Source organism: Chiloscyllium punctatum, chromosome 16, assembly GCF_047496795.1.
Source record: "Chiloscyllium punctatum isolate Juve2018m chromosome 16, sChiPun1.3, whole genome shotgun sequence".
NCBI lineage: Eukaryota > Metazoa > Chordata > Chondrichthyes > Orectolobiformes > Hemiscylliidae > Chiloscyllium > Chiloscyllium punctatum.
Window position 1 is genome coordinate 2,282,466 of NC_092754.1, and position 26,856 is coordinate 2,309,321.

The 26,856-nt window shown below is 46.9% G+C and overlaps 1 protein-coding gene across 16 annotated transcripts in view; it reads left to right on the forward strand.

Moving 5' to 3' along the window:
• Positions 1-26,856, forward strand: part of LOC140486895 (polyhomeotic-like protein 2) — a 255,858-nt gene that overhangs the window by 115,603 nt on the left and 113,399 nt on the right. For 10 of the 16 annotated variants that reach the window (XM_072585960.1, XM_072585965.1, XM_072585966.1 and 7 more), the window contains one exon: positions 8,851-9,029. In XM_072585960.1, the coding sequence (XP_072442061.1) occupies positions 8,922-9,029 (108 nt within the window). In that variant the 5' untranslated portion in view covers positions 8,851-8,921. Of the gene's footprint in view, positions 1-8,850; positions 9,030-23,222; positions 23,324-23,649; positions 23,814-23,919; positions 24,061-24,096; positions 24,262-25,002; positions 25,022-26,856 lie in introns of those variants that run through there. The other 6 variants (XM_072585975.1, XM_072585971.1, XM_072585974.1 and 3 more) reach the window with 6 other exon arrangements.

Consider the following 26,856-nt stretch of genomic DNA (forward strand, 5'->3'; position numbering starts at 1 on the left):
GGTGCCAGGATCAAGGATGTCTCAGAGAGGGTGCAGAATGTTCTCACGGGGGAGAGGGGCCAGCAAGAGGTCATTGTCCACATTGGAACCAACGATATAGGAAGGGAAAAGGTTGAGACTCTGAAGGGAGATTAGAGAGTTGGGCAGAAATTTAAAAAGGAGGTCCTCAAGGGTAGTAATATCTGGATTACTCCCAGTGCTACGAGCTAGTGAGGGCAGGAATAGGAGGATAGAGCAGATGAATGCATGGCTGAGGAGCTGGTGTATGGGAGAAGCATTCACATTTTTGGATCATTGGAATCTTTCTTTTGGGGTGGAAGTGAGCTGTACAAGAAGGACGGATTGCACCTAAATTGGAAAAGGACTAATATACTGGCAGGGAAATTTGCTTGAACTGCTTGGGAGTATTTAAACTAGTAAGGTGGGGGGGTGGGACCCAGGGAGATAGTGAGGAAAGAGATCGATCTGAGATGGGTACAGCTGAGAACAGGAGTAAGTAAAACAGTCAGGTCAGGTAGGGACAAGGTAGGACTAATAAATTAAACTGCACTTGTTTCAATGCAAGGGGCCTAACAGGGAAGGCAGATGGACTCAGGGTATGGTTAGGAACATGGGACTGGGATATCATAGCAATTACGGAAACATGGCTCAGGGATGGACAGGACTGGCAGCTTCATGTTCCAGGATACAAATGCTACAGGAGGGATAGAAAGGGAGGCAAGAGAGGAGGGGGAGTGGTGATTTTGATAAGGGATAGAATACAGCTGTGCTGAAGGAGGATATTCCCAGAAATACATCCAGGGAAGTTATTTGGGTAGAACTGAGAAATAAGAAAGGGATGTATTATAGACCCCCCCCCCCCCCCCCCAATAGTCAGAGGGAAATTGAGGAACAAACTTGTAAGGAGATCTCAGCAATCTGTAAGAATAATAAGGTAGTTATGGTAGGGGATTTTAACTTTACAAACATCGACTGGGACTGCCATAGTGTTTAGATGGAGAGGAATTTGTTAAGTACGTACAAGACAATTTTCTGATTCAGTATGTGGATGTACCTACTAGAGAAGGTGCAAAACTTGACCTACTCTTGGGAAATAAGGCAGGGCAGGTGACTGAGGTATCAGTGGGGGAGCACTTTGGGGCCAGCGACCATAATTCTATTTGTTTTAAAATAGTGATGGAAAAGGATAGACCAGATCTAAAAGTTGAAGTTTCAAATTGGAGAAAGGCCAATTTTGACGGTATAAGGCAAGAAGTTTCGAAAGCTGATTGGAGGCAGATGTTCGCAGGTAAAGGGACGGCTGGAAAATGGGAAGCCTTCAGAAATGAGGTAACAAGGATCCAGAGAAAGTATATTCCTGTCAGGGTGAAAGGGAAGGCTGGTAGGTATAGGGAATGCTGGATGACTAAAGAAATTGAGGGTTTGGTTAAGAAAAAGAAGGAAGCATATGTCAGATATAGACTGGATAGATCGAGTGAATCCTTAGAGTATAAAGGAAGTAGGAGTATACTTAAGAGGGAAATCAGGAGGGCAAAACTGGATAGGAGATAGTTTTGGCAAGTAGAATTAAGGAGAATCCAAAGGCTTTTTACAAATATATTAAGGACAAAAGGGTAACTAGGGAGAGAATAGGGCCCCTCAAAGATCAGCAAGGCGGCCTTTGTGTGGAGCCACAGAAAATGGGGGAGATACTAAATGAATATTTTCAGTATTTACTGTGGAAAAGGATATGGAAGATATAGACTATGGGAAATAGATGGTGACATCTTGCAAAATGTCCACATTACAGAGGAGGAAGTGCTGGATGTCTTGAAACGGTAAAAGGTGGATAAATCCCCAGGACCTGATCAGGTGTACCCGAGAACTCTGTGGGAAGCTAGAGAAGTGATTGCTGGGCCTCTTGCTGAGATATTTGTATCATCGATAGTCACAGGTGAGGTGCCGGAAGACTGGAGGTTGGCAAACGTGGTGCCACTGTTTAAGAAAGGTGGTAAAGACAAGCCAGAGAACTATAGACCAGTGAGCGTGACCTTGGTGTTGGGCAAGTTGTTGGAGGGAATCCTGAGGGACAGATGTACATGTATTTGGAAAGGCAAGGACTGATTCGGGATAGTCAACATGGCTTTGTGTGTGGGAAATCATGTCTCTCAAACTTGATTGAGTTTTTTGATGAAGTAACAAAGAGGATTGATGAGGGCAGAGCAGTAGATGTGATCTGTATGGACTTCAGTAAGATGTTGTCAGAATCATTGGCGACCTTTAAGCGGCATTTGGATAGGTACGTGGATGGGTGCTTAATCTAGGTTAGAAGTTCGGCACAACATCGTGGGCCGAAGGGCCTGTTCTGTGCTGTATTGTTCTATGTTCTATGTTCGACAAAGTTCCCCATGGGAGACTGGTTAGCAAGGTTAGATCTCATGGAATACAGGGAGAACTAGCCATTTGGATACAGAACTGGCTCAAAAGTGGAGGGTTGTTTTTCAAACTGGAGGCCTGTGACCAGTGGAGTGCCACAAGGATCGGTGCTGGGTCCAATACTTTTCATCATTATATAAATGATTTGGATGTGAGCATGAGGGATAGTTAGTAAGTTTGCAGAGGACACCAAAATTAGAGGTATAGTCGACAGCGAAGAAGGTTACCTCAGGTTACAATGGGATCTTGATCAGATGGGCCAATGGGCTGAGAAGTGGCAGATGGAGTTTAATTCAGGTAAATGTGAGGAGCTGCATTTTGGGAAAGCAAATTTTAGCAGGACTTATACACTTAATGGTAAGGTCCTAGGGAGTGTTGCTGAACAAAGAGACCTTGGAGTGCAGGTTCATAGCTCCTTGAAAGTGGAGTCGCAGGTAGATAGGATAGTGAAGAAGGCGTTTGGTATGCTTTCCTTTATTGGTCAGAGTATTGAGTACTGGAGTTGGGAGGTCATGTTGTGGATGTACAGGGCATCGGTTAGGTTACTGTTGGAATATTGCGTGTAATTCTGGTCTCCATCCTATCAGAAAGATGTTGTGAAACCTGAAAGGGTTCAGAAAAGATTTACAAGGATGTTGCCAGGGTTGGAGGATCTGAGCTACAGGGAGATGCTGAACAGGCTGGGGCTGTTTTCCCTGGAGCGTCAGAGGCTGAGGGGGGTGACCTTATAGAGGTTTACAAAATTGAGGGGCATGGATAGGATAAATAGACAAAGTCTTTTCCCTGGAGTCGGGGAGTCTAGAACTCGAGGCATAGGTTTAGGGTGAGAGGGGAAAGATACAAAAGAGACTTAAGGGGTAACTTTTTCATGCAGAGGGTGGTACGTGTATGGAATGAGCTGCCAGAGGATGTGGTGGAGGCTGGTACAATTGCAACATTTAATTGGCATTTGTATGGGTATATGAATAGGAAGGGTTTGGAGGGATATGGGCCAGGTGCTGGCAGGTGGGACTAGATTGGGTTGGGATATCTGGTTGGCATGGACGGGTTGGACAGAAGGGTCTGTTTCCATGCTGTACATCTCTATGACTCTATCTCTGCCATGATGTATCCTATTGAATGGTGGAACAGACTCTCGGGACCTGAATGGCCTCATCCTATTCCTATGTATTTGGGTGATCAGGAGGTTGGGAAAGTCTGGGCTGTGAACATAATCTTGTTAAACTTTCTCCAAGTGTGCTCCAGTAACCTCTCCCGTCCAGTCCTTTACCACTACCTGTTCTAGCTGAATCCTCTCTCTCCTCCCTCCCTCTGTGAGGCATTTGGAATGTTTCCAGTATTACGATTACTGTCTAAATGCAGGGCTGTGTTAATCTGATCACATCTTTATCTTTTTGGTCCTGTTATCTGTGTTGCTGTTGTAAACTGGAGCCTGGATGGTGGGGGTTGACACTTCAGAACCACCCCACAGGATGTGTCCCACAGCTCCCTAGGGGCTTGTAAGTAAGTTTTATGACCTGGCTATAGCACCCAAAAGGCAGATTGATCTGAATGAGCCAAGGAGCTGCAGAGTTGGCTAGTGTCCTGGCCAGAGGCACTTGGAGTCTGTAAAACCTGGTTATTATCGCACTTAGCGTAATAACACAGCTGTGTCTGTGTCAACTAACAAATGGAACTGGGGCAATGAACAACTGAGATGACAAATCACTTCCTGGAGCGCTCCCAATTCCACCAAAACGGAACAGACCCCTCACCCAGTTCCAGCTTTGAAGTTGTTCTCTCACTAATGTGTGTTGTAAAACATTTTCTTTAGGCTACATTCAGTTTTGGGGATTTAAGTTGCCTTTTGCCTCTGTGACCTCTGACCAATGTATTGAACTGTGTTTATGGTCTCCCTTGTTTTCTGGTGTCCCTGTAATTTATTGAGCTGGACACTGAAGTCCCCCACAGCTTTGAGTGGCTGCAGTAGTGGGTAATTGTGCGTCTGTGTCTCTCTCTCTCTCTCTCTCTCTCGCTGTCTGTGTGTCTCGCTCACATGCTCACACCTCTGCGTCTCTCCCAGTTGTCACTGTGCCAGTCCCTGGGTGCCTTGCTTGAGGAAGGCGATCATTGCTGACATTCGGCATCTTTCGCTTCAAATTTTTTTTAAAGCGAATTGGTGTGAGGTAAGTCCCAAACCCAGGACTTTGTTAGAACGGGGCAGGTTTTCAGGAGAACTACTGAGCATTGTTTAAGGCAAAAGACCACATAGAATTTAGACAAAGTGAAATGGACAATCTGCCACTTAGTACCTTAGTAATTGGGATGGGTGAAATTAACATCATTTAAATATTTTTGAAAGGATTGTATTTAATGCAGTTAGTGAGTGAATTTCCCTCAATGTTGCTCTTACAAAGGAAGAGGATAATTAGGTGAAAAGTTAAGGTAAAACATGATTGTGGCACAGAACAGTTAACTTTGAGAAATGAGACAAATGGATTGGGCTAAATGGTCCATTTCTTAGCTGTGACTTGGTTTAAGTTTGTTTTATTTGTTGTGGCACAGGGAAAGCCATATCTCAGTTCCACAACGTTTGGAGCTTCCTCCCAGCCAGTGATGAGAACTTCATGTGCAGCTAGTTATCACCAACAGCGGTGTGCTGACCTGACCGTCACTGCCTGGGTTTAATAGATAAATATTGAATAGCCCACTTGGGTTCACGGCCACTGCTTTGCTTTGCTTTCAGATGGTGCTCCTGGGATCTCCTACATCCACCTGGAGAACTGACCCTCCGGCCGCGCGGCTCTCCCTCGGCGCTGACCCTCCGGCCGGCCTTGGGGTGTGAGCTGGAGTTTGAATGCTTGTTTCTGGTGTGAATTTGAGGCAATGTCATTTTGACAGGGCTCAGTGTTTGGCTGAAGGCATCTCGTGATTATATTCGTGAGCATTTCGCCCTCAGTTACCCATTACACTTTCAAAGCTGTTTTGTGTCTCAGTAGAGTTTGTAGAATTCTAGTGTGGGGTCGCTGCATGAATACAGGCCAACATGCAGATGACACATGAAGTCCTGCAGATTTTCCTGTTGATGGTGTCCATTAGCTAAACAAGGGACGGGGAATTAAAGATGGCTTATTTATAGATAGGAAGAACTACCAACTGTGAAGGGATGTAATTGTGCTCGGTTTGTGTTGCTATCAGATGTTTCCCTATGTGGAAGGGTAGTCCCCTGGGCTGGGAGGTTAGCTTCAACTCTGTTCATTCATAAGAGTCCAGCCTCTCAAAGCTGCCTTTCTTCTGGCTAACACTGATGGAAGAATTATGAACAGGTCACTTACTGCCTGAATACTGGCAAACAGTTTATTCTGTGACAGTTGCTGAGCTCTTTAGGATTTACTGCAGCATCCCTTTGGGATCTCCTTTTCAGACTCACTGGTGAATTCAGTTAAAGTGCAGAGCACAGTGCCATCCCCAGGCGATGACTGGTGTTGCAGGAAGGACCCAGCCTGGAAACGTGACTGCACATTTTACAGACTGCTTCAGTTTTGTGGGAAGATTTCACACATTCACTACCTGTTTGTGTCCTTTCTCGTGAACTGGGACAACTCTGGAAACCTCAGAATGGCTGAATTATTACAATGTGGCAGGAAGCTTTATGTTCCAGTCAATAGATGTGGAGCAGGAAAGTGTGTTTCAGGCCAAAACCCTGCTGCTCCTCTGATACTGTCTGACCTGTTGAGCTTTTCCAGCCCCATATCAATTGATTCTGGCTTCCATCATCTACAGTCCTTACTGTCTCCAAGCTTTGGCTCCCATCCTGTCTGCACAAACTTGGAGCATATTGACTTGGAGCCTATGTCCTGCCCTTAACCCATAACCCTGCACATTTATTCTACTCCAATGATCAGCAAATAATGCCTTGAATGACCCAGTTGAACCTGCCCCCAGGCAGTGCATTCCCAGACCCTATCCACTCGCTCTCTCTTTTCCCTCAGCTTGTATTTGCTTCTGTCGCAAATCACCAAGAACAGGGAGTACGACTTTAATCAGTTTACAAGTGGGAGTGGATTCTCCCCATCCACTCTGTCTGGATGCTTCAAGATTTTGAAAACCCTTCTATCCAATCTCCTGTCAGCCTTCCCTCTCCAAGGAGAACAGTCCCAACTTCTTCAATGTATTCTCACTGCTGCAGTTGCTTATTCCTGGAACCATGCTTGTAAATCGCTTCTGCACTTCCTCCAATGTGTTCACCTCTTCCCTATAGTGGGGCCCCCAAAATTGTATCCAATACTGGAGCTGCGATTTCACTCGTGTCTTTATACACGTTCGGCACCATCTCCCTGCTGTTATACTCTATGCCCCTGTTTCTGAAGTTTGGAATATTGTAGGTTTCATTGACTGCTCTATCTATACGACCTTCCGCCTATAATGACTTATGCACAGATACCGGTCTCTCAGGCCCTGCACACACTCGATCATATTATCCTTTTATTTTCGCTGGTTATTCATGTCCTTTGCATCAAAATGTGCCATCTCACGTTCCTGTGTTAAACCTGATCAGCCACCTCTGCATGATTCACCAACTTGTCCAATGTCCTTCTACAGTTCCACAGTCATCTCCTTGGGTTACAATTCTTCCAAGTTTTGTGTCATCTGCAGACTTTGAAATTGTCCCCTGTACACCAAGATCCAGATCATCAACATATCTTGGGGGAAAAAACAAGATCTGAATACCAAGCCTGGAGATCTGGAGCCCAGGGCAGCATGGTGACTCAGTGGTTAGCGTTGTTGCCTCACAGCGCCAGGGACCCGGGTTTGATTCCAGCCTCTGGCGACCGTCTGTGTGGAGTTTGCACATTCTCCCAGTGTCTGCATGGGTTTCCTCCGGGTGCTCCGGTTTCTTCCCACAGTCGGAAGATATGCTGGTGGGGTTACAGAGATGGGCTCTAGGTCTGGATTGGATGCTCTTCAGATGGTTGGTGCAGACTTGGACCGAATGGCCTCTTTCCACACTGTAGGATTCTCTGATTCGAACTCCACTGTAAACCTTCCTTCAGCCTGGAAAATATCCCTGGACCATTACTGTGTTCTATCCCTCTTGCTCCTTTTCATTCCATGTTGTATAACTTCTCTCTGAAGTCTGTTGTGTATCAACACCTTCTGGAAATCAATTAATTTAACTGAATTGAATTTATTGTCACGTGTACTGAGTCACAGTGAAAAGCTTTGTCCTGTGAGCAATACAGGCAGATCAGAGTTACGTAGCACAGATAGTAAATAATAGGGAAACAGCAGCAAAAACAAAAACACAGATACAAGAGAATGTTAAGAGTTTGAGAGCCCATTCAGTATTCGAAAAACAGTAGGGTAGAAACTGTTTTGAAACCAGCTGGTGCGTGTGTTCAGGCTTCTGTACCTTCTCCCCGATGGTAGAGGTTGTGGAAAAACATTACCAGGGTGGGATGGATCTTTGAGAATGCTGGTGGCCTTTCCTTGACAGTGGGCCTGGTAGATGGATTCTATAGATGAGAGGTTGGCATTTGTGATTGTCCAGGCTGAGTTCACCACTCTCTGTAACTGTCTCCAATCTTGAATAGTACAGTTGCCATACCAGGTAACATCCAGATACATTCAGACAGAATGTTCTCTGGCGCATCTATAAAAGTTGGTAAGGGTATTCGCCGTCATGCCAAATTTCCTCAGCTGCCTGTGGAAGAAGAGACATTGTTGGGCCTTTGTAACCAGTGTGTTCACATGAAGAGTCCAAGAAAGCTTGTTGTGGATGACCACTCCCAGGAGCTTGACACTCTCCACTCATTCCATCTCTGTGCTGCTAATGTGTAGGGGGGGCATGAGTAACATCTTGCTGAAAGTCAGTAATGAGATCCTTGATTTTGCCGGCATTGAGAGCGAGGTTGTTCTCCTTACACCATTTTTCCAGGTCTTCCACCTCCCATCTGTAGTCTTTCATTGCCATCTGAGATGCCACTGACTATGATGGTGTCATCAGCGAACTTGTAAATGGTATTAGTCTGGTATTTGGCGATGCAGTCATAGGTATAGAGTGTGTACAGTAGGGGGCTGAGTACACACCCCTGGGGAGGGGTCCAGTGTTGAGTGTTGGTGAGGGTGAAATATTGTCCCCAATCTTCACTGATTGTGGCCTGTGGGTCAGGAAACTGAGGATCCCGTTACAGAGAGTGGGGCTTAGTCCGAGATCACTAAGTTGATGTACACCACATCGACAACGTTACCCAAATTGAACCTTACTGTTTACTCTTCAAAACAAAATCAGATTTTACCTGGAGAAATCCACGCTGAATCATCCCACTTTTCCAGGTGACCGTTAATTCTATCCCAAAATAATTCCTTTCAGTTTGAATGTCCGAGATGATGTTAAGAATATCGGGAGCTTGCTGTCTCTCTTTCGTGACGGTTTATTTTTTTCTCTGATTTCAGGTGCAGCAGGGTTTTTGGAGAATTGAAGCTCTCGTGATCAGTGGGGAGTAGTTCACGAGCTCACTGTCGTCATGGAGAATGAACAGAACCCACCTCCCAGCAACACCACCAGCAGTACCCGCTCACAGGGGCCCCAGATTTCTGTCTACAGCAGCTTGCCTGAGCGCCAGGCAGTCCAGGTAGAATGCTGATATGTTGTCCCTTTTCTCACCTTTCTGACTCCACACTATTGTTTAAATCTGAACATCAGGCTGGGAGTCCCCAGCTACATGTATGGCAGGGAATTAGCAAACTGGCCTTAAGCAGGCTGGGCATTCAGCACATCGAGTCACCACCTCCATTCAGTGAAATTGTGGTTGGTCTGGCATCCCTCGACTCCACTGGCCTGACCTTTCCCCCTTAACCCTTGATTCCCTTGCTGCTCTCTGTGTCTGTCTCTCTGGTCTCTCTCTGCAAGACCCAGCCTTGATGGCCGTCTGTGTTAAAGAATTCCACAGATTCACTCCCTGTGAAGAGACGTTGCTTGGGGATCGCTTGAAGAGGTCAGAGGCTAGGATAGGGTAGGAGTGTCACTGAACCAGTCACCATATACTGCATGTGTTGGAAATCTGAAATAATAATTACCACTTGTTTTAGTAACTGGATGGACAGAGCATCTCAGGCAGTGTCTGAGAGAACATAGTTAACCAGCTACCCCTTGTTTTTGTTAAGTGAGTTTTTTTTTGTTGAGTTTTATGGAGGGTTTCTCTCTACAATGCTGAGGGAGGTTTCTCACTGTATCTTGCTAAACCCCTGGTGTTTATTATCTATCCTACACAATGGTATCTCCCTTGTCCAGTTCTAACCCTATTTTATCAGGCACCGTTCCCAGAATGCCTCACCACTCACTGATATCCAGCAGAAGATGAGTATCCCTGGGGCCTGCGCCATCTTTGAAAGGCGCCTGTGCGCTCGGACATTTGTGTTACCAATCCGGTGTCACCACTCTCTGGCAGTGTATTGGTACAGCAGCCACAAAGCCACAGTGCTACCATGGCTGGTACTCCCTCTCACACACCACCCCATTCTCTCCCTGTTTCCCCCCCCCCCTCCCCCAAGTCACAGTTTACCCACCAGGACACACCATGTTCCTGTCCTTACCAACATCCAGCCTGAACACCCTCTCTGTTACCACCCCCTCCGTCTGTCCCCAATACATTGTCCAGGTGGGGAGAGGTAACATATGGGCAAACGATTCAAATGAAGAGTCATACTGGACTAAAAATGTTACTCCCTCTGCGCCCACTCCATTCTCGACCCCCCTCCCCCCCCCCCCCCCCCCCACCTCCACCCAAACAGACCAGCCCAGGCAACAGAACCACCTCTTCAGCAGCTCCATCAACTGCTCCCCCATGACCCTGGGGAAAAGTCTGCGTACCATTGTACTTGTGCTCCAGGTGGTTATGCGATGGTGCCATGAGCCATGGTCACATCAGGTCACCCTTGTCCCATTCACCACCTTGTACAGCCCCAGATCCTCAAACAGTTGGTCCAACAAGAAGACTGCAGGAATGTTGGCAGCTGCTATGGGAGTGAGGAGGTGGAACTGGTCATCCCAGATCACCTGGACATTAATAGAGTAGAATCCTTCCTGTTGATGAACCCCACAGTGTTGTAGTCCAGCCCCATGAAGGGCCACATCTGGGCAGTTGAGAGCATTGTGCTCTGGGTGAACCCAGCTCTGTTCCTGAATCTTGACCCTGACACAGGAACAGGAGGGAACTCTGTGTGATCTTCCAATTACAGCTGCTGGATGTAATTGGATCACGACTGAGCGATCTCTCACAGGTCACTGTGAGGAAGGAGCCAGTCCCAAAGATGGTCAGGCAGTGTCACCTTTTTTTGATTTTATTTTCTTATTGTCACATGTACCTAGGTACAGTGAAAAGTTTTGTTTTGCATGCAGTACATAACATTCAAAATTCATAGAATAATGGAATACAGCCAGGAATGCAAAGTTGCAGTTGCACAGGAAGTGTACAAAAGCAAGATCCGTATTAAATTTGAAACTAGAGAGGTTCATGTAGCAGTGTAATAACAGCGGTTATTGAAACCGTTGGTACGTGGTTAAGCTTTTGTATCGTTGTCCTAACAGGCGAGGTTGGAAGAGATTATATCTGGGGTGGCAGGCTGTCTTCCTGAGGCAGCGGCCAGTGTAGGGGGAGTCAGTAGATGGAGGGTTGGCTTGTGTGATGGACTGGGCTGTGTTCACAACTCTCTGCAGTTTCTTATAGAGCAGTTACCGTACCAAGCCATGTTGCATCCAGATAGAATGCTTTCTATGGTGCATCTGTAAAAGTTGCTGAGGGTCCTTATGGATATGCTGAATTTACTTAGCTACCTGAGGAAGAGGAGGTGTTGTGCTCTCTTGACGATCGCATCAACATGGGAGGTCCAGGACAGATTGTGTCGGTGATCATCACTCCTCAGAACTTGACCATCTCCACCTCTGCTCCTCTGTGTGGAGTTTGCACATTCTCCCAGTGTCTGCGTGGGTTTCCTTCGGGTGCTCCAGTTTCCTCCCACAATCCAAAGATGTGCAGGTCAGGTGAATTGGCCACGCTAAATTGTCCATATGGTTAGGTATATTAGTCAGGGGTCAGTGTAGGGGAGTGGGTCTGGATGGGTTACTCTTTGGAGGGTCAGTGTGGACCTTTTTGGGCCAAAGGGCCTGTTTCCACACTGTAGGGAATCTAATCTAATCTTTGCAGATAGGGATGTGCCTCAACCCCTGGGAGAGGATCTTCCCTTCCCCCACCCCATTGCAGCATGTGATATCTAACCCACTAACTGCAGGTCAGTCAGCTTAAGGTCACCAGTGGGGGAAATGCTTAGAGACTTTTAATCTTGGACAAAATGAGCATGTCATGGAAAAAAAGACCAATAACTGAAGTCAGTGTAGATTTGATTTGGATCTGGTTTGATTAATCTGATTGAAATCCCAGAAGATAGATCAGGATAGAATGACAGGTGAGTATTGCAACGCAAAAGGCATTTGACAAAGTGCAGCTCCACACAACAGATTAATTTGCAACGTTGAAGTCCATTGGGTCTCGTTAATATAGAGAATGGATTTGGAGCAGAGTGGAGGTGAATTTGTTGCATGGCATGAGCCCTGGTGTCCTCCAGGGGTCAGTGTTGAGCTACAGTAATGGCCAGGAATAGAATGGCAAAGTTTGTGAACAGTGTGAAACTTGGAGAGTGACTGAGTGGGGGGAAGAGACACCAGGGGGCACAACAGACTGGGAAACTGTGCAGGCATATGTCAAGATTTAACTGCAATGCAGAGAAATAGAAGTTGGGAAAATGAAGAAAGTCAAAAAATGAAAGGTGAACAGAGATGGTGAGTGAGCACTAATCTTTGAAATGTGCAATGCATGTTATTACAAGAAAGCTGTGGAATCCTTGTCTTTTTGAATGGCTTTGTAAAGGAGAAAGCAGAGCAGCCTCTGTGAAACATATGGTCGTTCATTGGTTCATGCCCAGCTAGAATGCTCTGAGCACGTCCAGGCACTGCACCCTTTAGCAAAGAGGTTAAGCAAAGATCTACAAGGTTGGAGGTTGAATGTCTAGTAAAGAGGAAGAAGGAGGCTTACATAAGGTTGAGGAAACAGGGTTCAGACAGAGCAGTGGAGGGATACAGGATAGCCAGAAGGGACCTGAAGAAAGGGATTAGGAGAGCTAAGAGAGGGCATGAAAAATCCTTGGCGGATAGGATCAAGGATAACCCCAAGGCATTCTATGCATATGTGAGAAACCTGAGAATGATGAGAACGAGGGTAGGTCCGATCAAGGACAGTAGTGGGAGACTGTGTATTGAGTCGGAAAAGATAGGAGAGGTCTTGAACAAGTACTTCTCTTCAGTATATACGAACGAGAGGGACCGTATTGTTGAAGTGGAGAGTGTGAAACGGACTGATAAGCTAGAAGAGATACCTGTTAGGAAGGAAGATGTGTTGGACATTTTGAACAACTTGAGGATAGACAAGTCCCCCAGGCCTGACGGGATATATCCTAGGATTATGTGGGAAGCAAGAGAGGAAATTGCAGTACCGTTGGCAATGATCTTCTCGTCTTCACTGTCAACGGGGGTGGTACCAGGGGGACTGGAGAGTAGCGAATGTTGTGCCCCTGTTCAAAAAAGGGAATAGGGATAACCCCGGGAATTACAGGCCAGTTAGTCTTGCTTCTGTGGTAGGCAAAGTAATGGAAAGGGTACTGAGGGATAGGATTTACGAGTATCTGGAAAGACACTGTTTGATTAGGGACAGCCAGCACGGATTTGTGAAGGGTAGGTCTTGCCTTACAAGTCTTATTGAATTCTTCGAGGAGGTGACCAAGCATGTGGATGAGGGTAGAGCAGTGGATGTAGTGTACATGGATTTTAGTAAGGCATTTGATAAGGTTCCCCATGGTAGGCTTATGCGGAAAGTCAGGAGGCATGGGATAGAGGGAAATTTGGCCAATTGGATAGAAAACTGGCTAACCGGTCGAAGGCAGAGAGTGGTGGTAGATGGTAAATATTCAGCCTGGAGCCCAGTTACAAGTGGAGTTCCGCAGGGTTCAGTTCTGGGTCCTCTGCTGTTTGTAATTTTTTATTAATGACTTGGATGAGGGAGTCGAAGGGCGGGTCAGTAAATTTGCAGATGATACGAAGATAGGTGGAGTTGTGGACAGTGAGGAGGGCATTTGTCGTTTGCAAAGGGACTTAGATATGATGCAGAGCTGGGCTGAGGAGTGGCAGATGGAGTTCAACCCTGCCAAGTGTGAGGTTGTCCATTTTGGAAGAACAAATAAGAATGCGGAATACAGGGTTAATGGTAGGGTTCTTAGTCAGGTGGAGGAACAGAGGGATCTTGGGGTCTATGTACATAGACCTTTGAAGGTTGCCACTCAGGTGGATAGAGTTTGTAAGAAGGCCTATGGAGTATTATCGTTCATTAGCAGAGGGATTGAATTCAAGAGTCGTGAAGTGATGTTGCAGCTGTACAGGACTTTGGTTAGGCCACAGTTGGAGTACTGTGTGCAGTTCTGGTCGCCTCACTTTAGGAAAGATGTGGAAGCTTTGGAGAGGGTGCAGAGAAGATTTACCATGATGTTGCCTGGAATGGAGAGTAGGTCGTACGAGGATAGGTTGAGAGTTCTCGGCCTTTTCTCATTGGAATGGCGAAGAATGAGGGGTGACTTGATAGAGGTTTATAAGATGATCAGAGGAATAGATAGAGTAGACAGTCAGAAACTTTTTCCCCGGGTACAACAGAGTGTTACAAGGGGACATAAATTTAAGGTGAAGGGTGGAAGGTATAGGGGAGATGTCAGGGGTGGGTTCTTTACCACTCCCACGGGCAGCGCATTCCATGCCCCCACCACTCTGGGTAGAGTCAGAATCATTGGCGACCTTTAAGCGGCATTTGGATAGGTACATGGATGGGTGCTTAATCTAGGTTAGAAGTTCGGCACAACATCGGGGGCCGAAGGGCCTGTTCTGTGCTGTATTGTTCTGTGTTCTATGTTCTAAGGTTGGTATCAGGAATGAGGGGCTTGCGTTAATGTGGAGAGACTGGAGAAATTAGGATGGTTCCCCTGGGAGCAGAGCGCGCTCGGGGAAGGTTTCATGGAGGGAAATCCATGATGATGTGGAGGTGCCAGTGTTGCTTGTTTTCACTGACCGAAGGATCGATAACCAGAGAAACACTGTGTAAGGTAATTGGCAAGGAACACAGAGAAAACATGAGAAAGGAATGATCCCGAGTAGAGTGTGTGGGGCTGGAAAAGCACAGCAAGTCAGGCAGCATCCGAGGAGCAGGAAAATCGGGTCCTGATGAATAGCTTATGCCCGAAACATCGATTTCCTGCTCCTCGGATGCTGCCTGACCTGTGCTTTTCTAGCACCACACTCTCGACTCTGATCTCCAGTATCTGCAGTCCTTGTTTTCTCCTGCTAGTTAGGACAAATGGCTTGAGGATGGTGGAAACAGATTGAGGCAATACTTTCAAAAGTAGGCTGCAGAACTCTTTGATGGGAAATACCTGCAGGACTCCGGGGGTGGGCAGGGGAATCAGTCCAACTGTGGCTGTCTGAAAGAGCCAGCATGGATACAGTGGGCTGAATGGCCACCTGTTCATGCTCATTATTTGGATCCCACTGTTGTATTACAGTGACTGATATTGACGAGAACTGATTACAATATCTTGAGTAACTCGTAATGTGTTAAGAAACACGGTAGTGACCTCCTGTAACCTGGTGCCATTGCAAGTTACTGCAGTTTATGGTGAGAGACAGATACACATCCCTCAGTCAACATCACCACCACATATTCTCTGGGCATTATCATGTTGCTCGAGTTCACTGTGTATCAATTAGCTGCTGCTTACATTAGAAAAGTGACTACATCATTTGATTTTAAAAAATTGAAAGAACTGTTGATGCTGGTAAAGCTCAGCAGGTCTGGCAGCATCTGTGGAGAGAAAGCAGAGTTAACGTTTCTGGCCAAGTGATTCCTCCTCCGAACGGATTTCCTTGGAACATAATTTCATTCCTTTAAAGTGTGAAACCTTTCCAGATATCTGAAATGCATTGTATATAAATTTTCCCTATGTGTCTCTCTTGCACTAAATCCTAAAGAATGGAGATCTTGGCTTTGAAAGGTACAGGGAGTCTAGTTAAATGACAAGAATTCACCAACTGGGGGTCTTTGTCTGAGACACCACTTCAGGCTAGTACCCAACTGTTAATGCATTGGTAGGAGAACGTAAGAAATCCGAGCAGGAGCAGGCAATTCAGCCCATCAAGCCTGTTCCCACCATTCTGTATGAGGATGGCTGATCTTATGCCTCAACTTTATTTGCCCACCCATCTCCTATATCCCTCAAATTATTTAATGTCCAAAACCCTGTGGTGGACCCCCAGAATGGAGTAAAGAATTCCAGAGCCCTGTGACCGTCTGGGTGAAATGCTGCTACTTATTTCAGCCCTGAATGAGTGAACCATGTTCCTGTGTGACTGATCCCAGGTTCTAGACTGTCCTGCCAGGGGCATGCCTATTCGTGCCCAGCTGGCTGTGTTGCTGCTGTGCCAACCAATGCCAACCTCTGGATCTTGTTTGCTGCCACTATCCAGTCTCCTTTTCATGGACTTGGTTTAAAGTGCCCTAACCTGGGGCCGGGAGGGGGTGGTTACACTTGTTCCTGAGACTCTGGGGAGACTGAAGAACTGGGTCTGTCCTGTTCGACATCCTCAACTGTCCCATCATTTTCCCCCAACCCTCCTTCCCTCCCCATCCTTCCCCACCCTTCTCGTTCCCATCCCCACCTCCACCCTTGTCACATGGTCAGATGGGGCCGAGCATAATGCGGGCTCTAACATTCTAATCCTCTCAGGACCATCGTCTTGATACAAATAAAGGCCCCTCAGAGTTTTCAGTCTTTCAATCCAATCCTGCTGCAGTTTCCCAACCCTCCCAGAAGGCGTGGGGAGCTCCTGCCCCCTCCCCTCCATCCTGAGGGAGAGGGGTGGGGGGTTGGGGGGGGGGGGGAGAGAAAGGAGACTCTCAAATACACCCCCAGGTGGAGCTCTCACCTTTTTCCCACCTCCCCCCACCCCCCCCCCAGTCAGAGGCCATTTGGCCCAATTCTTGACAAGGGTTCCCCAACACTGGGTGAGCTGGAGGTGAGGTGAGGGTGTGGGGGTTGTTTTTGTCTCTCTCTCTGGGGGGGGGGAACCAGCCTTGTGAAGGGTCGAGGTGGTGATGTCCCGTTTTCAGGAGCCAGGGTCAATGGGGAATTAGTCAGAAATCACAGACCTTTCAGCTCCAGGGGGTCTTGCTTCAGAGAGAGGCATCGGAAATAAGTTCATGCTGTAATTCTGAATGTTCTTGTGTCAAATGTGTTTCTATCTTTGTGAAGTAAAAGTCTCCACAGTCCGAGAGGCTGCTCTTGTTCGTTAGTTTAACCTGAGGGACAGGTTTCAGTGGGGATGGTGGGGGCAGGGGGGAGTTCGGCTGTGGGGGGGGTTGGCATGGAATTGAACCCTTGGTGTGGATGACACGCTGCTGCTACGGGCCAGCAGTCCAACCAACCGAGCAAACCTCCATCCAGCTGCCTGGCTGGCAATCAGTGCAGCCTGCCCCTCTCCATGGAGTGAGCTGCTTTCTGTAAGTATTGCTGATGTCTTACAGCAGAACATGGGGTTACTTTCCCAACCGGGCAAGATGTTACACTCTCAACAACATTGACCAAATGTGGCTTTGAAATGGACCAGCCAGTCTCTGCTGTCACTGCTCATTGGTCAGCATCCATTGATAGAGGTCCCTGTCTCTTTCCCCTCCCCCACTCAACACTAACCCCCACCCCCTTTCCTCTCCCGCAACTACTCTTTAGGGAACCCCTGGGAAAACCTGGAATCTGAGTAAGGTTTGTAATGATCAGATTCTTGGTGCAGTCTCGTTCTGATGGTGCTTTACCCACTCTCTGATAAAGGTCAGACTGTACAAAGCAGGAAATATCCTGTTTGGGTTCAAACCTGGATGGAGCACTATTTACTTCATATTGAAGGGTTTGAGTCTTTGTTTTTGGGTAACAGTTCCTTTTACAGAGGGCAAATTAACTGAAGCTCGTGGGATACGGGATATCTTGGATGCTGTGTCTGTGTCCCCCTGTGTCTACCCATGTGTGTGTTTCTGTCTGTCTCCCAGTGTCCCTGTGTACGTCTGTCTGTGTCTCCTCGTGTCCTTGAGCCCGTGCATCTGTCTCCCTGTGCCCGTGCGTCTCTCTGCGTCTCCCCGTCTCCCCGTGCCCGCGTGTCTCTCTGCGTCTCCCCGTGCCCGCGTGTCTCTCTGCGTCTCCCCGTCTCCCTGTGCCCCCGTGTCTCCCCATCTCCCTGTGCCCGTGTCTCCCCGTCTCCCTGTGCCAGTGCATCTTCCTGCGTGTCCCTGTGCCCAAACGTCTGTCTGCGTCTTCCCTGTCTCCCCGCACGTCTGCATCTTTCCCATCTGTCAGCGTCTCCCTGCATCCCTGTGTGTCTGTCTGTGTTTCCCCGTGTATGTCTATGTACCTGTGTGTGTATCCTTATGTCTTTCTTGGGATGTGTGAGAGAGAAACAAAGAGAGATTAGTACGGGGAGAAAGCCGGAGAATAGGTTTGACAAACCTACCAACTGTAACCCACTGCTGGAGTGGACTTTGGGCTAAATTACCTGACTGTGCTCCTATATGGTCAGGTTCAGTGGTGTGTGTCCATGTCTGCAGGGGTGTGGCTGTGTGACACACCTTGAGTTTGGGAAGCAGCTGATTTATCTGACAAGGTAGTAACTGGAACTGATGACCTGTCTGGGGGGAGGGGGAGGGGGAGGGGGTGCTGCTTATTCCTGTTGACCCTCCACCTAGGGGTGGGGGGTGGTTGGGAGAAGGAGGTCAGGCTGTTGTTGAACACTGAGTGCCTGTGTCGGGAGTGGATGGCAGCTGGAGGAGAGCTGGAGCTGAGATTTGATGGAAATAGAGAGCAGTCATTGCTGACAGGATGTGTAATGGTGAAGTCAAACCCCAGAGAGCAGCAGGGAGATGATAGGCACCTGGTGACTGCAGCTGAACTGTTCCCTGTCAGACACCGAGATGAAGAGATTTTATTGATTGATCAAGAAGATTCTCAAAGAGGAACAGGAACATGCATGTTGGAAGCAATTACACTGACAAATCAGAATTAATATATTTTACATTCTCCTCTTGCTCTTTCCCATTTAGTCCTGCACTGGTTCCTTTTCACATACATTCCCAAATCCCTTTCTCAACTTTAAATTCTAACAGTTCAGGCACTGTGCTCCAAACAGAATCATAGATACCATGGCTTTAAATTGAGGGGTGATAGAGATAGGACAGATGTCAGAGGTAGTTTCTTTACTCCGAGAGTAATAAGTGTATGGAATGCTTTGCCTGCAACGGTAGGAGATTCGGCAACTTTAAATACATTTAAGTCGTCATTGGACAAACATATGGACGTACGTGGAATAGTGTAGGTTAGATGGGCTTCAGATTGGTATGACAGGTTGGTGCAACATCGAGGGCCGAAGGGCCTGTACTGCGCTGTAATGTTCTATGTTCATGGTTCACTAATGTTCATGAGGGAAGGAAACTGTCTTCCTTTCCTGGGCTGGCCCACATATGACTCCAGACTCTCAGCAATGTGTATGACTCTTAACTGCCCTCTGGGCAATTAGGGCTGGGTAATAAATCCTGGCCTTTCCTCTTGTGAATGAATTAAAGTACTTATAGGACTGAAGGAGGGCTTTGCACCCATTGTACGGACATAACTCTGGAGCAGGTGGGACTTGTGACGCAGAAGGTTAAAAACAAGGACTGCAGTTGCTGGAGATCAGAGTCTAGATTAGAGTGGTGCTGAAAAAGCACAGCAGGTCAGGCAGCATCCGAGGAGCAGGAAAATCTGCGTTTCGGGCTTTTGGATGCTGCTTGACCTGCTGTGCTTTTCAGCACCATGCTAATCTAGACTTGTGACGCAGAAGGCCTGAGGTCCAGAACCCTTGTATCAAACACGTTTATGACTGAAACCTGCGATTGAACCACCAAACTTTAGATTGTCTGTCACTCTAACAATCTCCCAACTGAGCCACTTCTGTGTAGCTGGGAAAATAACCAGCCTAATCTCAGTGACCAATTCTTGGCCTGAGGCCTTTGTGGATACAGTACTCCTGCTCTGACCCAGCGGCTATGAATCTGTGGTCTTCTCAATACTGACCCTACTGCCTCCAGGCCGATTCTCTGGGTCAGAACCTTTTTTGAGATTTCTGAACATCTCCATCAAATCTCTCTATGTAAAGGTGGTCTCTCCATCTGTACTAACTGCAGTCCCTTGGATTCTGGTCCCAATTGAATAAGCTGTTTCTGTTCCTCTCCAGAGTCCCTGTGTGCTCAGTATCAATCACTAACCTTCAGCAGGGGCCTAACCAGCTGCCTTTTGAAGATTTGGCATAACATTCTTGCTTTTTGGATCATGTTGGAACCAATTTCTGAACTTTGCCGTGCTAGTCACTTTAGTCAATTTTTTACAATTTAGGATTCTCAAAGACATATACTAATGAAAGGGTAGAGTTAGATAGAGGTTTTAAACTAAGATTGCTGGGCAGCTCAGTAATCTGGGGAGGTGCAGAGGTGTGCGTGCTAGTTAGGAACAGAGTCATGAAGGAGCAGTTGGAAATTTGAGGATATCTAAACTGACCAATTATTATCAAATGTTGCTTTCTTCACCAGGTCTGATGAATTCTGAGAGAAATTGCAGAGAGTCAGAGTATAATTTTGTTTTTTTCTAAATTCTTTGAGAAAGTAGTGGTTAAGATTGGGAGTTGCTGGTATGAAAATTCTATCAAAAATGAAAGCAGCAATTAATTAGCTCAGCTTATTCTGAAGCAGTGTTTCCAGGATATCACCAAATATCATTCATTCTCTGGAAAACTCAAATGGCCAATCTACTTCAATGTAATGTCAAAACGTTGTGATAACGCTAGTTGCAGGCAGTAGTAGGCTCTTGTGTTGTTGGGTCAGACTTCCAATGCTAGCCCCTCCCTCAAACCTCTGTGGTCAAAACTGGGCTGGTTTTATCATTGCCTAGCCACACATCCTCCCCCAACATCTACAGCACAATTGAAACAGGTTTCCATGCCTCAGACACACTCTCGTCAAGGAGCTCAGGTAGCTCAGTGGATGGACAGTGAGATTGGCAGGGGAGCAGGGACGGAATGGGAAATGTGGTCAGGCATGGTTAGGAGCAGGGAGTCAGCAGGTTGTTTTGTGTTGAGGGGGGCAGGAAATCAAGGTGAGGAGGGGTGCCATGAGGAATAATATTGGGTTTAGAACTGGTGCTAGTCTATTATTTATTGAGTCAGATGTACAGCACAGAAACAAACCCTTCGGTCCAGCTCATCCATACCGACCAGATATTCCAACTTAATCTAGTCCCATTTCCCAGCACCCGGCCCATATCCCTCCAAATCCTTCCTATTCATATACCCATCCAGGTGCCTCTTAAATGGTGTAATTGGACCAGCTTCCACCACATCCTCTGGCAGCTGCTTCCATACACGCACCACCCTCTGCATGGAAAATTTGCCCCTTAGGTCCCTTTTAAATCTTGCCCCTCTCACCTTAAATCCACATCCTCTAGTTCTGAACTCCCCACCCCAGCGAAAAGATCTTGTCTATTTATCCTGTCCATGTCCTTCATGATTTTGTAAACCTCTATAAGGTCACCCCTCAGCCTCCAATACTCCAGGGAAAACAGCCCCAGCCTGTTCAGCCTCTCCTTATAGCTCAAACCTTCCAGCCCTGGCAACATCCTTGTAAATCTTTTCTGAACCCTGTCAAGTTTCACAACATCCTTCCAGTAGGGAGAACAGATTTGAATGCGGTATTCCAAAAGTGACCTAACCAATGTCCTGTACATTGACAACATGACCTCTAACATAGGGGAAGGAGGAAGAGCGAGCAGGGAGTGGGGGGAGGGTGGAGAGCGGGAGTTGTGGCACAGTGGTTAGCAGTGCTGCCTCACAGCACTAGGGATCTGGGTTCAATTCCTGTCCCTGGCAACTGTCTGCATGAAGTTTGTACGTTCCCCCTGTGTCTGCCTGTGGGTTTCCTCCGGGTGCTCTGGTTTGCACCGACATTGTGCAGGTTAGGTGAATTGGCCATGCTAAATTGTCCATCGTGTTCAGGGATGTATAGGTTAGATGTAAAGGTCTGCGGTAAATGTAGGAAATGGGTTTGGATGGGTTACTCTTTGGAGGGTCAGTGTGGACTTGTTGGGCTGAAGGGCCTGTTTCCACACTGTCGAGATTCTGTATATAACTCCTATACTCAATGCACTAACCAATAAAGGAAAGCATACCAAATGCTGCCTCCACTATCCTGTCCCCCTGGAATTCCACTTTCAAGGAACTTCCTGGGTAAGTTACATTTTGTTGAAACCCTCCAAAGTGTCTCTCTGTATCTCAAAGTTGGAGAGTTTCTCGAGGGTTGCAGACCAAATGCTAATTACCTGTAAAAGGTCAGACCTCCCCCTGGTCATTTGTGTCAGGATGACCCAGGAGTCTCAATCTACCTTTGTGGTTCGTCCAGTCTCTGACTTTCTTGAGGCTGTAGAATCTGGGGCGTTCACTCCATCTATAGGAGGCAATTCATTTTGGGGTTCGGACAGTGTCAGGATACTGTTGTCATTGTGGGTGTGGATTTACAGGAAGTACCTGATCTCACTCCGTGTTCTAGTGAGATCTAGCAAGCAGGTGTGAGGTCTGTCTGTCTGTGTCTCTCTCGCGCTCTCGCTTTTTCTGTCTGTCTCGCTGTCTCGCTTTTTCTCTCTCTCGCTGTCTCTCTCTCGCTTTTTCTGTTGCGCTCTCTCTCGCCTTCTCGCTCTCGCGCTTTCGCTCTCGCTCTCGCGCTCACTTTTTCTCTCTCTCTCTCGTTTTTTTTGTCGCTCTCTCTCGCTTTTTCTTTTGCGCTCTTTTTCTTTCGCTCTGTCTCACCTTCTCCCTCTCTCTCTCTCTCGCTTTTTTCTCGCGCTCTCGTTTTCTTCTCTCGCTCTCGCGCGCGCGTTCTCTCGCTCGCTCGCTCTTGCTCTCGCTTTCTTCTCTCTCTCGCTCTCGCTTTCTTTCTTTCTCTCTTCTCTCTCTCGCTTTCTTCTCGCTTTTCTCTCTCTCTCGCTTTCTTCTCTCTCTCTCTCTCGCTTTCTTCTCTCTCTCTCTCTCTCTCTCTCTCTCGCTTTCTTCTCTCTCTCGCTTTCTTCTCTCTCTCTCTCTTTCTTCTCGCTCTCGCGCTTTCGCTCTCGCGCTCTCTCTTGCATTTTCTCTCTCTCGCTCTCTTGCTTGCTCTTTCTCTTTCTCTTTCTCTTTCTCGCTCTCTCTCTTTCTCTTGCTCTCGCTCTTGCTCTCGCTCTCGCTCTCTCTTGCTCTTTTTCTCTCGCGCTCTCTCTCGCTTTTTCGCTCTCTCTCTCGCTTTTTCGCTCTCTCTCTCGCTTTTTCGCTCTCTCTCTCTCTCTCTCGCTTTTTCGCTCTCTCTCTCTCTCGCTTTTTCGCTCTCTCTCTCTCTCTCGCTTTTTCGCTCTCTCTCTCTCTCTCGCTTTTTCGCTCTCTCTCTCTCTCTCTCGCTTTTTCGCTCTCTCTCTCTCTCTCGCTTTTTCGCTCTCTCTCTCTCTCTCGCTTTTTCGCTCTCTCTCTCTCTCTCGCTTTTTCGCTCTCTCTCTCTCTCTTTTTTTCTCTCTCTCGCTGGATGATGGTTTTGAAGTGAAATGCTGCTTCCTTCCAGATCCGTTGCTGTTTTATTTCTGCAACAAACCAAGCATTTGTGAGATTGAAATTTTTGTAAAGCCAGCCCCTGAATCTCTAGCCAGTGTGAACACTGCCCTTGCTAATCACCTCTCCTGTGCTTCTGGCACGAAGGTATACAAATGTTTTTATTTTTATCAGTGATGGTCTTGGTGTGGACTGAGAGCTGGATTCCTGAGCGGGAAACGAAAGCTGCTCCCAGTCCTTTTCTGCTGACCCTCTCTCAGCCAAGGATGAAACCTGTCAACATTGAACAAAGGGTTCGGGGCACTTCATGAGAGTTGATTTGTTTAAATGTCTTCCCCATTCATCAGCCTAGTGTGTGTGTGTATGGCCATGGCCCAGTATAAGGCAATCACTATGGTTACCAGCTGTGACCTGTGACCTCTAGCTGAATACTTAGCTCTTGCTGGTGCCCTTCTGAAGCAGTGTGCCATTGGATAGAGCTGCGTCACACTGATTAAGTACCTAAATATTGTGAGCATGTTTTTCACTTGGCAAAGATCCAGTTTTGAAGGGTTTGATTTGTGCTTTCTCTCTTTTTAAGATCATATTCCTGCTTTTGTTTGACTTGTCTAAGGGCTAGGCGGTGTTCAGTTCAGAGGTCAGTAAGTGTTTTCAATTTCTCCTGCTCTCTCTCTCTCTCGCGCTCTCTTTCTCTCTTTCTCCACCCACCCCTCTCGCTCGCTCCATGTTCGGTCTCCTGGTTACAGCGCTGAGGCTTGTACAGCTCAGTCACTCTGACACAAAGGAAAATGCTTGACTCATTGTGGCACAGCAGATTTCCATTTGAGTTTACTCTCTGAAGCAGCTGCAGATTTTCCCTGAAATAATCAGCTGCAGCTTTTGAGGTAGGGCCGAGATTCCTGCTTAAATTCTAGTCTTTGTGAGTACAATCTCACACTGAGACCAGTAACTGCAAATAGATAGGAAAGTGCCTGTTAGTGTTCAGTGAATCTGATGGCGAGCTAGTGAGGCTGCAGAGAGTTCTCACACCAGGCTCTTTGAGATTTCAACATGACCAGTTTGATTGTGCTCTTGAAGTGTATGTTGTAAGTAACCCATCTGCATAGCTGTTTTAACCTTCTGTGTTCAGTTGCTGTTTTGTATTACATTTGTCCTTCCTGGAAAGGATGGTGAACTATTGAGAATTGCAGGTACTGCATTCAGTAGTGGTCATTGTTGAAAGCATGTGTAACTGCTGCTTATTAATTGGGAATGTTTCTGAAGAAAAGAATTCTTACAATAAAATCTGTTTCTCCACAATCTAATCAGGAATGAGAGAGAGCCTCGTACAAACTGTGAAAATGAATACTCTGGTTAGTGGGTAGCACGGAGCAGAAATGACCATTTATTTTTGGTCTTTGTTTAGTATTGTGTTACAGCTCATAACAAGGAGACGGTGAAGGATCACTTGGCAAATAATCCTGCCTGCTTGCATCTGTTGGGAGACTGGAGCTTGATGGTTTTTAATGGGGTCACATTTTGATTTAAAGTGATAGTAACCAGCTGCAGAACAATGCTTAAATGTGAGCTGGGTCGTTGTTTTGTGTTTGTGTGTGCGTTTCATGAGGAGTTAGTTCCATGTGCTGGGGAATGCCTCCTTCCATTGATCTGCGAGGAGCTGGGATTTGATTTGCTCCGAAGATCAGTCTGAATGTGTCACACTCTGCCGGTTATGGATAGAATTCTGTCTTGGCGAGGGATTTAGCGTCACTTTCTCTGGAGAACTGTAGAATTGTTGATCCTCACTTGGCACTGTCTCTGTTTGCAATTCAGCTCAGTCCTGGGCTGGCTGTTTCGAGAGTCCAGGTAGGTCTCAGACTCTGAGCAGAGGGGAATGTGGCTTGCTAAATAAAGATCTACAGTTAGCTCCTTGCTCCTTATGGGACACACTCCCCAAATTGTTAATTTGCCTTAGTCAAATATCTAGGGAGGGCTTTCTTTTTGTACCTGTCCCCTGAGTGTTGTATAAATTCTCTTGCCCCGTGGCTGAGGTTAAAGCAGGCTGTGCCCTACCCTTCGGTGGGTATTAAAGATCCAGGGGCACTGATTTGAAGAATAGTCGGGAGTTCTCTACAACTTCCTCAGTCAACATCACAGATGGAAGTGGTCGCTACAGCAATTGCTTGTGGGAGTTGCTGTGCATTTGTTGGCTGTTTAGTTTCTGACACTACAGAAGCTACTACAATTCAGAAGTGTTTCATTGGCTGTAAATACCCTGTGAGACCTCCCTGCCCCCACCCCAAAGTTAGTGATAGGCACTATAAAAATGCATCTGTCACTTGTACATTCAGGTAGTTGTTGTGAAGAACAGTTAGCCACACTTCCTGGTGGGTATTCATCATTTGGGTAAGACTTTGCTGGTGAGGCCTTTTGTAGGAGAATAGCCTGTGAGAATGTTTGGACAGACCATTGGGTTCAAAGTGATGGGTGGAATACGACCACTTGTCCTAGAATGGATCTACCCTGGAGATGGAGGGAGATTCCACCAGGGTACGACCCTGACAGTTATTGCACCCTCTGTACAGTTCCCAATAACCCGACCGAAGTTCAGCCTGGCTTGGGAAGTAACTGGGGGAAAGAGTAGAGACCAGCCCCTGTGTCCAACTCGTGGAGGGTGGGGAGGGGTGGTGGTTCTGCTGCTTTTGTACAAATACACCGATTCCTCCTAGAAACGTCAACACACACTATGGGGACAGGGAACCTCCTCTGGGCATATCAGAGCGACTGACCTGTGAGCCTATGATGCTGACCCAGTTGGAGGAGCACTGTAACCATCAACCCCCAGGGTTATCGGGCAAAACTGGGACTGAGAGTTCACTCCTGGCATTGGCACAAGTCAAAACAAAGTCGATTTTATCAAGTGTCTGGTTGGTTTGGTTTTGTATTCTTCCTCTGTAACCTCACCCCCATGCCCACCCAGCACCCTCCCAGCTTACCAACTGCTGAAACCCTGATCTGGCCTTCATTGGACACAGCTAGTCTCAGCACACTGCTGGCTACTCTCTCTTCTGAAACTCTGTTAGCTTCCAGGAAACTTTGCTGCCCTGTCAATTCTGTGCCCACTCCCCTATACTGACTTCCAATCCAGCAATGTTTTCTATTAAATCTCTCTAAACTATGTCTTTAGGTCATTCCTGGATATCCGTGATCCCTGTCGGTGAAATCTCCTCCAGCTTCTCAATGCTCTGAGATCCCTGTTCCTTTCCTTCTATGTCCTCAGTCTATCATTGCTGCCATTACTGTCTATGTCTTCAGTTGCCTGAGTCCCAACCTCTGAAATTCCCTCCCTAAATCTGTCTGCCCCTCTATCACTGTAGGCACTACCTCTTTAACCATGTTTTTGTTCATTTGACCTAATATAGCACTGGGCATCCCAGTTTGTTTTATAATGTGCCTGTGACACACATCAGGACATTTTGTTATTTAAAGGTGTTGCCTAAAAAGTGAAGGACTTTGTGAAATATTTGGGGGAGGGTATAGATTTTTGACTCACTGCTTGGGAAGCAACACTTTACTGACAAAGAGGACGATTGTGATTTAGAACAAAAACAAAGTGTTGGAGAAATGCAGCAGAGGTCTGGCAGCATCTGTGGACAGAGAAACCGAGTTAATGTTTTAAGTCGAGTGACCCTTGATCAGAA